The 9,861-nt window shown below is 37.6% G+C and overlaps 1 protein-coding gene across 2 annotated transcripts; it reads right to left on the reverse strand.

Moving 5' to 3' along the window:
• Positions 1-3,058: 3,058 nt before the first annotated feature.
• LOC107581697 (AN1-type zinc finger protein 2A) lies at positions 3,059-9,315 on the reverse strand. Of its 2 annotated transcripts, none has more exons than XM_016267321.1 (10): positions 9,209-9,315; positions 8,610-8,695; positions 6,630-6,724; positions 6,391-6,522; positions 5,887-6,038; positions 5,393-5,515; positions 4,754-4,838; positions 4,581-4,657; positions 4,167-4,306; positions 3,059-3,381 (listed from the first exon to the last, which is right to left on the reverse strand). In XM_016267321.1, the coding sequence occupies exons 2-9, from the start codon at positions 8,662-8,664 to the stop codon at positions 4,195-4,197; spliced, it is 831 nt and encodes a 276-aa protein (XP_016122807.1). In that variant the 5' UTR covers positions 8,665-8,695; positions 9,209-9,315; the 3' UTR covers positions 3,059-3,381; positions 4,167-4,194. The 2 variants fall into 2 exon arrangements, with proteins under 2 accessions (XP_016122807.1, XP_016122806.1); XM_016267320.1 differs by having other exon boundaries at positions 3,064-3,381; positions 4,222-4,306; positions 9,209-9,311.
• Positions 9,316-9,861: the final 546 nt, after the last annotated feature.

Raw genomic sequence — 9,861 nt, forward strand, 5'->3', positions numbered from 1 at the left:
AAGCAAATTGGAGCATTTAAAGGGGTCATATGATGCGATTTCATTTTTTCCTTTCTCTTTGGAGTGTTACAAGCTCTTGGTGCATAAAGAAGATTTGTAAAGTTGCAAAGACTAAAGTCTCAAATCCAAAGAGATATTCTTTATAAAAGTTAAGAGTCCGCCACACCTACCTAAAACGGCTCGTTCGAACACGCCCCCACATATCTACCTCACTATGTGGGAAGATTTGCATAACGCCGCCCAAATGTTCACGCAAAGAAAGAAGGCGTAACTTTTATTCTCGCTGTAGTATTGTTGCCATGTCCTGAAGACGCTGTGTGCTTCGTTGTGAAAGCGAAACTACTTTGTTTGGTCTTCCAAAAGAGGACGATATCCGCTTCGTCATGGCTAGAGCTGATCTGTGCTGGTCGCTGAGGAAATACATCAACTTAGTGCTGTGGATTGCCGGCACATTTTATGGAGGACTGTTTACTGATCCTGGGAGAATAACGTTAGACTAAAATGCTGGCAGTTCTGAATCACGTAAGTACGTTTTCTTTTATGCCACTGATGATTCAAACGGGAGTTTTGGGCAGTGTGGAGTAGCACTTGTTGTCTGGATGCAACAAACGCTTCGTTTATAATGGGTTTTAATGTTTTTGTCTCGTCACTCCGGCTGGGACACGCCATCACAGTATGGTGAGGGGCGTAACATTTCCGTCACACGCTTGAGGTATTCGGCCAATCACAACGCACTGGATAGCTGACCAATCACAGCACACCTCGCTTTTTCAGACCGATGAGCTTTGTAAAAATCGATGCGTTTCAAAAAAAGGCGGGGCATAGAGGAGAAACAATAATGTACAGTATGTGGAAAATAATGTGTTTTTTAAACTTTAAACCGCATAAACACATTTCATTACACCAAATACATAAAATAATGTTCTTTTTAGCAGCATCATATGACCCCTTTAAGAATATACAAACAGACTGAACAGAGTTGTTTTGTGAAATCCCTTGAAGGATAGTTCATTTGAAAGATAGACAGGAACTTTGAACCTTTCATTGTTTGTGAAAAGACGCCTTGCACAAAATGTTACACAGCGTTATGTTTTCATGTTTTTATCTCAATAAGTTTTGGATGGAGGCCTGTACAATATTATGCCACTGATTTGGGTCCTTCAAATCAGCATATTTAATTCTGAATTCCCTGCAGCAACACTAGACTATATGTAGTTTTTTTGTGGAACTAGGGAACAAAAGGCTATTTCTGTGAAAGGCTACTTCTGTAAAATCCCCTTTGGTTCTATTTGTAAGTAAATAAATAAGGCAGTCAATAAAGGAATGCAAATAGATTTCTGTCTTAAGATTCTTTAGAGAATCAAATAAAATCCACTTGTTTGTTGTGCACCAAGGTTTGGATGGCAGCGTTCATTCTTATTCAAACAAGCCACACTAACAGAGCATCTGTAGCAGAGTTCGTTTTTTAATTGAACCAGACCTGCCAAGAGTAAACACCTTGAAAGGGATAGTTCACCCAAAAATTTTTTCATCATTTACTCACCCTTATTCTGTTCCAAACCTGTGTAAGTTTCTTTCTTTTCTAAAAGTTTTTCAAAAATTTTGAAGAACCAAACAAGTGTTGGTCCCCATTGACTTTCATAGTAGGGAAAGAAAAACTATGGGGTATATAAGTCAATGGGGACAATCATTTGATTACCAGCATTCTTCAAAATATATGTTCAACATAAGAAACAAACTCATACAGGTTTGGAACGACATGAGGGTGAGTAAATGATGACACTTTCTGAACTATTCCTTTAAATTCTTTAAAAATGATTCTTCTGATTCTTAGTCGATTAATCCCTTTGTGGTCATTTCCAAAATATGAAATTCCATTAGCGTTCCTTCAGTATTTTGCAATGCGAGTACAGCAGACGAGATAAAACCATAATACAGGGATCTATTCCCTCTATGGCTGAATTGACACGATTTAGTTTGAAAAAGCTTGTAAATATTGACAGATGCTTACAGTGTCACAGCTGTGCTCGACTGCAGACTGCGTCTGGTGCAGTTATGGTGCCATTGTGTTTTTGCCTCATGGACTCTGTGATGGGAATCTGTTCAGACAGACGGCAAAAGCACCCAGCGCTCTTCTGTCACGATGAGGAATGACTGCACACATTTGAACAAGCCTGAATTCATGTTGCGCCCAGAGAAAAACAACACCTTTAACTCAAACCCACCTGCGCCTGTGATCTCCACAACATCACCGTCATCAATCTGTCTCAATGCAGTCCCAAAACTACCTCTGTTTCACTCCTGTAAACATGTGGCATGCAGTTTCCAGTGTGTTTGCATGAAATATAGATGTCTTTAATGATGCTCAAAAACTAATTCACCATAAAAAAAACAAAACTGATTGGAATATGAATTAGTGTTATTATCTGTAATTGTCTCTCTGTAAGTGAGGTCTGGTGACCCTGAACGAAGAGGCACGGAGCTCTGACGTGCTATAGCACTTAGCTTTTCAGTGTTAATGCATTGGTTACATCATGTGAACACTTTGGCTTCATTATGGCTGTGATTACCTAGATTCTAGATTTTAAGAAAGAAACTTAGTCTATTATTTTAAGTTTAATGTTTGGAGAGCACAATAACAGTGAGGAAAAAGATGATGCGGTGCTGCCAAGCCAGCCTCTAAAAAACAAAAATGCATATTAATCTCTCAGCATTTCATATTGTGACTCGTCTCACAGATGTCAGATTGACAGGATCCTTATTGGAAACATTAATCATTTACTAGGTCTGGTTATACTGACTGATCTGCTGGGTAAATGCTTTAAAAAAATGATTGGTGGTCATTGAGTTTGTTTTAAACCCAAACAGTTTAAAAAAAATGTTATTAATGTAATAGAGAGTGCAAAAAATATCCCAAACCTTGTCTTTACACTTTTCACTGTTTATGTAGAACACTGACTTCTCAAATTTAATGAATAATGAAGACTAAAGTGTGTGATGTTGAGAGCTCCGTTTAGAGGTGTGATCAATAAGGCAGGAGTGAAATAAAGACTTTAAAATAATTTATTTCAAAAGACATCTACATTGATTGACAGCTTAACATGATAGCTATATAAAATATTTACATGAAGCACCACTCGCCAAAACGGCACAATTGCCCGTCTAAGAAGCACACTACAGAGTGACGCAAAACAACGACAACATAACAGCCATCAGATGTGTTGATTTGGGATGTAGAAGCTTTGTATGCTGGACTCCACTAGACATGTGCAGCTCACTGGTACATTATTGGTGCTTGTGTGCAGATTGAGGCAGATTACAGTTGGTCAGTGTCACCTCACACTAAGACAGACAGCAGCTGGTCTCTTTGAAAACTCCTCTCTGTGGATTGAGAGGACAATTAGAGATCAAGCATTTAATCATCGTTCACAGACATAATGACAAAACCTGACTGATGGTGATACGACCATCGTACTGTCATTTCAACAACTACATGAGGGACTGAAGTTTGGCTGGTTAGCTCTGGTAATATGGTAAATCATTTAAATGTTTAAATGCAACTCAGTGTTGGGTTATTAAATAAATGTGATTAATTATTTGATTATTAAACAAACTTTGTTTTTGGCCAAACTAAAACTTTAGTTTCAGTGTTTTGGTATAAAACTAATCTCGTTGCATCACTATTAACAAGATGACAATTGTGCAAATATCATGCAAAGTGTTTATTCAAATTCACATTTTAAAGAGAAAATCAGCAAAACTGTAAAAGTTCACATGCATGCTTCTGGAATCATCTTTTCTTTCATCTGAAATTATAAGACCCAGGCCAGTTCAATAGCACACCACCACAAAATTAAAATGTTCTGACAGTCTAAGTAAAAAGCAGCAAGCAACATGTACCAAAAATAATTATAATTAATAGGCAAACATGTTTTTCTCTTAGAGTTTCTTGTTTATTTAACAGTCTCTCTGTAAATACGGCAATGTTATTGCATTCCCAGATGCACACCCAGATGTTACCGCTAACCCACAATGTGTCATATGTTGATACTTAATCATATTTACTTAAAAAAAAATGTAATACAGACCATTTTATAGTGCTCGGCACCCAAAAAGTTTAGACATAAACAGATATTAGGGTACCTAGCCCCACTAGGGCTAGGTACCTAGAGGAGGTCCTGTTAGCATAGTATGCTACTGACTGCTAAGGTTTCTGGCTACCTGTTGTCTCTGCTGCTGTCGCCTGTATTCTTCTTCACTAGCAGCGAGAGCCTGTGCTAAGGCCAGATCCTCCTGCTCCTGAGGGCTGAAATGCACACAGTTAGTTAGATTTCAGATTTCAATATTACAGTAAAAAAAAGTAACATTTTGTTGAATATTTACGGCAAAAATATTCAAAGGTATTTGCATCTAGCCACAATCTTGCAGATATTCCAGAACCATTGAAAGAACCACGTGTCATGTCTTCTATTTCCCAGTGCTTTTTACATTTTTTTAAAATGGAACACTTTCAATACTAAATGTAAAAATAAATTTAAAATCTGCTGGTTTATTATTAGGGCAGAAGAGGTCGGAAATACCTTAGGGTAGGCTGGCTTGCCCGAGCAGATTCAGCTAGCGACATTTCTAATGCTCTCTGGAGGGCCTGTTCCTCCGTCTGTGAAATAAAACACAATTTATGGTTTAAATATAGCCATGAGTAGATTCAAAATACACTGTCAACCTTTAAACTATCTCAAAACGAACAACGCACCAGCCCGACTTGAAATGACGCTGATGGGGGAATTACATTCTGCGCTGTTGGAGACACCATCTGAGAAGTATTTATCCTTTGTGCACTGAGGGGCAACAGAGAGTAATAAGTACCTGAGAAAACACTCGAATATATAATCAAATGAATGTTTTTATTAAGACATGATGCATTAATTTAATCAGAGGTAACAATTAAGACATTTGCAATGTGACAAAAGACCTCTGTTTAAAATAAATGCTTTTCGTTTGAACTTTCTATTCAAAGAATCATGAAAAAAGTATCATGCTGTATCAGTAGCTGCACAACCTTTCAATATTAGCAATAATACATGTTGGCGGTATTACGATGATTAGCATGATTTCTGAAGGATCATGTGACACTGAAGAGCGGAGTAACGATGCTGAAAATTCATCTTTGCCATCACAGGAATAAATAACATTTAAAATATAAAAGTTATTTTAAATTGTAATAATATTTCAAAATTTTACAGTAAGTTTTTACTGTATTTTTGATTAAATAAATACATCCTTGGTATGAGTACGAGACATTAAAAATCATACTGACCTCAGACTTCTGACTGTTAGTGTACAATCACGTAACACTTCTGAGGGCACCTAACCCTTTTCAAAATGTGCTTACCTGCTGCTCTGAGGTCTAATGCTTCCAGTTACTCCATTAGACACGGTCCTAGAGCTCCCCCTAGTGGATGATGCCGCAGAGTTACTGGAAGAGGAGGCTTGAGCTTTCATTAAAGAAGCATGCCTGCAAAACAAACCCCACCATTACTAGTGTCCTCCAGAAAACTTTACTTAGCAGTATGAAAACTAAACGACTGTACTAGCCCTGATTTGGAGACTGGCTTGCCGTCAGTCTTACAGTCATGGTCGAGTTGATGTCTATGTTTGAGACAGTAGTTCAAGTGGCACTGGTCACATGTCACCCGGATCATTTCCTTCTGCTTACAGCCACTCTTGGAGCATTTATTTGTAAAGATCTGTGGGGTGAGAAACAATTGAGTTGATATTCATTATAAAAACGGATAGTTCCTGTCCTTGATTCAGATTAGTTGAGCCGTACATTGTTTGGCGGAAGAATAATGTTTGTATTTATATCATTACACTTTATGTACTAACCCTGATTTGGAGACTGGCTTGCCGTCAGTCTTACAGTCATGGTCGAGTTGATGTCTATGTTTGAGACAGTAGTTCAAGTGGCACTGGTCACATGTCACCCGGATCATTTCCTTCTGCTTACAGCCGCTCTTGGAGCATTTATTTGTAAAGATCTGTGGGGTGAGAAACAATTGAGTTGATATTCATTATAAAAACGGATAGTTCCTGTCCTTGATTCAGATTAGTTGAGCCGTACATTGTTTGGCGGAAGAATAATGTTTGTATTTATATCATTACACTTTATTTGCTCTGTTTTATTTTGCGAAACCTTGCTACATATATGCAATACCCGTTTTATGAAAGCAATAAGCCCTGTGAAGCCGTGGTTTACAGTGAATTTATAACAGCTATTATAACATATAACAGCGGTTATAAATTCACTGTAAACAATGGCTTCACAGGGCTTATTGCTTTATTTCACAGAGACATCATTTTCTATCTCCTTCCTTTTTGAGGCCGGCCTACCTTTCGTTTCCTCTGAGCAGGGTCAGATTTGCAGTCTCTGTCTATATGTTCCCCAACTTTGATGTCTGGCATTTCCCCTCTTCTAATGGGAATGGGGGTGTTGCACAACGGACATACAGGAACCTGGATATCCTGCACAAGGAAGCAAACATGTGTCAGCCACAACCTGTGTGTTTTAAGCATTGGTTAAAATATACAACAGGACAAGATTATTATTCATTAGACACAATCATACCCACCTTCTTGTATGATGAAGTGCACTTGTGATTTGCATAAGTTATGTGGTCTTTGCAGAAAATGTCTTCACAGGCATCACATTTCATGGGAAGGAAATCTGTAGTAAGACAGTGAAAAATAAACAAAGTTATTTATCAACTAATGCTGAATCACTACGAGCACAGCAGCTTTAAAAAAAACAAAAAAAAAACCGCTTAGTGACCTATAGGTTGTTCAGTGGCTGATGGCTGTTATAAATAATTTATTCACTAAACCTTATACTACATGTTGAAATCGCACAACAGAAATCGGGGTAAAATTTTCAGACTGTTTTTAATCTCAGATTGAACAAATAGGTCTACTGCAAAATGAGTTGAGACCTGGGCTGCATTTCCCAAAAGCATCGTAAGCTTAAGTAGATCGTAGACCCATTGAAACCAATAGGCAACCGATGCTTTTGGGAAACGCAGCCCTGGCTGACACATTAGTCCCATAACTAGTTTGTATGGTTATATTTACACAAAAAAAAAAGGTCAGAAAACAGGAAATGCCACACCTAATGAGTTTTAATGCATTTGCCATTCACCATGATCAGGCGGAGGTAATGTGTATACACAAACATTAATAATTCACAGGCTGTACAGGGCTTAACAATAAGGAAGGCTAATGGTGGAAAAAGTGAGAGCGACTTAGGTCATAGCCTAGAAGCATTACTTTAAACAGGTTGGAAATGGTCAACAAATCACTACATTTTCAGCATCAAGTCTATAGAAGGTTTTTATCACATGCTGTCCATGATTCTGATTGGTCAATCACAGATGCCCAGGGCTACACTGTATAACTGACCGCTCATGCAGAAAAACTTCATATTCCTTCTTATTTCATTATTTATTTCATTGGCAGCTGTGTAATGAGCAGGATAGTGCTGTATTATCAACCAGACTGGATTATTTTGATAAAAGGACAAGCAGTTCACCATACATTATTATTATCTCTATTTTTTTTTTTTTTTACATATCTGTCTTGGAGTTACATTATAGCTATAATTTCGACTACTAATGCAAAAGTAAAAGCCAATATATAATTGCTTTTGTAAAATAAGTTTTGGAAAAATAAATATTAGATGACATATTTTGTCCTGGCATATACAAACGTACATTAGCATTCAAAAGTTGGTTGGCAAGACTTTTTTTTTTTTATGTTTTTGAAAGAAAAACACTCAAAAACATTTTATGCTCACTACGGCTGCATTCATTTGATCAAAAAAATACAGTTAAAACAGTTATATGGTTAAGTATTTTTACAATTTAAAATAACTTTAGGTAACACTTTATTTTGAGGTGTCCTTCTTACACGTTACAAGTACTTACTATCATAATAACAATAAATTACATGCAAGTAACCCTAAGCCAAACCCAAACCCTAGAGTAAGTACATGAGGTTAATTAATATTACTCAGTACTTAAATGTATAATTACACTGTAATAAGGACACCTTAAAATAAAGTGTAACCTAACTTTTAAATTTGAATATACTTTCAAATATAACTTATTCCCGTGATTGCAAAGCTTTCAGCATCATTACTCCAGTCTTCAGTGTCACGTGATCCTTCAGAAATCCTTCTGATATTCTGATTTCTATTTATCTGCTTAATATTTTTTGTGGAAACCAAGATACATTTTTTTCCCCCCAGGATTCTTAATGTTAAAAAAAAAAACTTGTAACATTATAAAATGTCTTTACGGCCACTTATGATTAATTGTATTTGTTATGCCCAAATAAAAGTATTAATTTCTTTCAAAATAAACAAATCGGAAACACCCCCAAACTTTTACACAGTAGTATATATATTGTTAAAACAATCTTTATAGAGGCAACTGAAAATGTTGACGAGCGAAGTAAAAATCTGAACTAAGTCTGACCAAGCCGACAGAAAAACAACTTTGCTCTTGAGCCCTGCTATATGGGACAGTGCTTAATCAGACATTGCATGCGGTACCTACCGAGACGTTTGCAGCTCTTCTCTGAGCAGTGCTCCCCGAGATCTGGAAACTCCATGGCACAGCGGCGAAAGAGCTCAGCTGCTGGACTGTGAACAGAAATCAGAGCGGCCTGCTGTCATATCAATCAAACAAGCTGCCAACACAAACATCAGGAATCCACCCACGGAGTAAAACACGCTTTAAATGCGGAAGGCCTGTCAGGAGTGCCATTACGTAACTGTTGTGTGTATGGACGCGGCTTCGCTAGTAATGATGGACCACACAGAATAACACAGGGACATCTCAATAACACAGCGAACATTAACGTTACTTGGTTGCTATAAACGCTAATGTTAGGGAGAGCAAACGATAAACGGTTGTCATTTAAATGCGATACAATAAACTTGACAATGCGCTAACGTTATTTAATAAAAGACCCAACCAAAAGAGGCTAACGTTAAATAAAACGCCCGTTTGAATTTAAGCCCAAATCGAGCGATTTAAAAAACAACTAACGTTATATAGAAACCAGGAATGACTAGTTCTCGTTTGTTTTGAGTTATGAACGAACATTTTAACCGAGGTATTTTAACTGACAAAACAGTAAATGTGTATCTTACCGAAATCGTGCGCAAATCCTCTAATATTGGTCCCACCTCGGATAGACTTCTACCGCGTTTCTCTTCGAACAGGCACAGCCGCTGTGTTGTGTTTGGGGTTTTGTAGGGGTCTGCTGTTTTTTGAGATGTCATCGCTGGAGGTGTGAACCTGGCGACAGGAGACTGTTTTCAAAATAAAAGTACTCGAGGTTCAGCAGTCTATGGCAGGGTGTCCCACAGCGGCAAGCGGAACGTTATCGCGTAAGTTGTATGCATTTTATTTCTACTACACTTCTCCCCAAAAACGCCATTGCGCGACACAATGAAACATTCGTAAATGAAGACATGGGTCAATGAAGTCCCGGTCAACAAGTCGCCTCAGATAGACCTTTATTGATGTTGCCACTCGGGGAGAAAGTATGGATCAGAATTCATAAAAACACTGCAATGCTGTTGTTACATGGCAATGTTAAATGCAATACATTCACCACATTGTGTTTCATTAGCGACCACCTGTCGTAATTTGCCATCCTGATTTTAAATAGAAAATAAATGCATCGATGGGTATTTGTTTCTCTTAAATACGAATGGACATAAAATAATCCACAGTTAGGTAAATCTAGTGTAGATCCTACACTGAGCTGTGGTCTATTCTGAATACAAAGTATGTAGCG

Source organism: Sinocyclocheilus grahami, unplaced genomic scaffold (assembly GCF_001515645.1).
Source record: "Sinocyclocheilus grahami isolate Dianchi unplaced genomic scaffold, SAMN03320097.WGS_v1.1 scaffold37.1, whole genome shotgun sequence".
NCBI classification, from domain to species: Eukaryota; Metazoa; Chordata; class Actinopteri; order Cypriniformes; family Cyprinidae; genus Sinocyclocheilus; species Sinocyclocheilus grahami.

What these genes read in the sequence shown, in the direction of transcription:
- LOC107581697 (XM_016267320.1), bottom strand. Translation starts at nt 8,664, where the DNA reads ATGGAGTTTCCAGATCTCGGGGAGCACTGCTCAGAGAAGAGCTGCAAA. An exon ending in GAAGAGCTGCAAACGTCTCG is followed by an intron (nt 6,725 to 8,609) that starts GTAGGTACCGCA and finishes GTCTTACTACAG; the next exon opens with ATTTCCTTCCCATGAAATGT. An exon ending in AAGCCAGTCTCCAAATCAGG is followed by an intron (nt 5,516 to 5,886) that starts GTTAGTACATAA and finishes TTTGTTTTGCAG; the next exon opens with GCATGCTTCTTTAATGAAAG.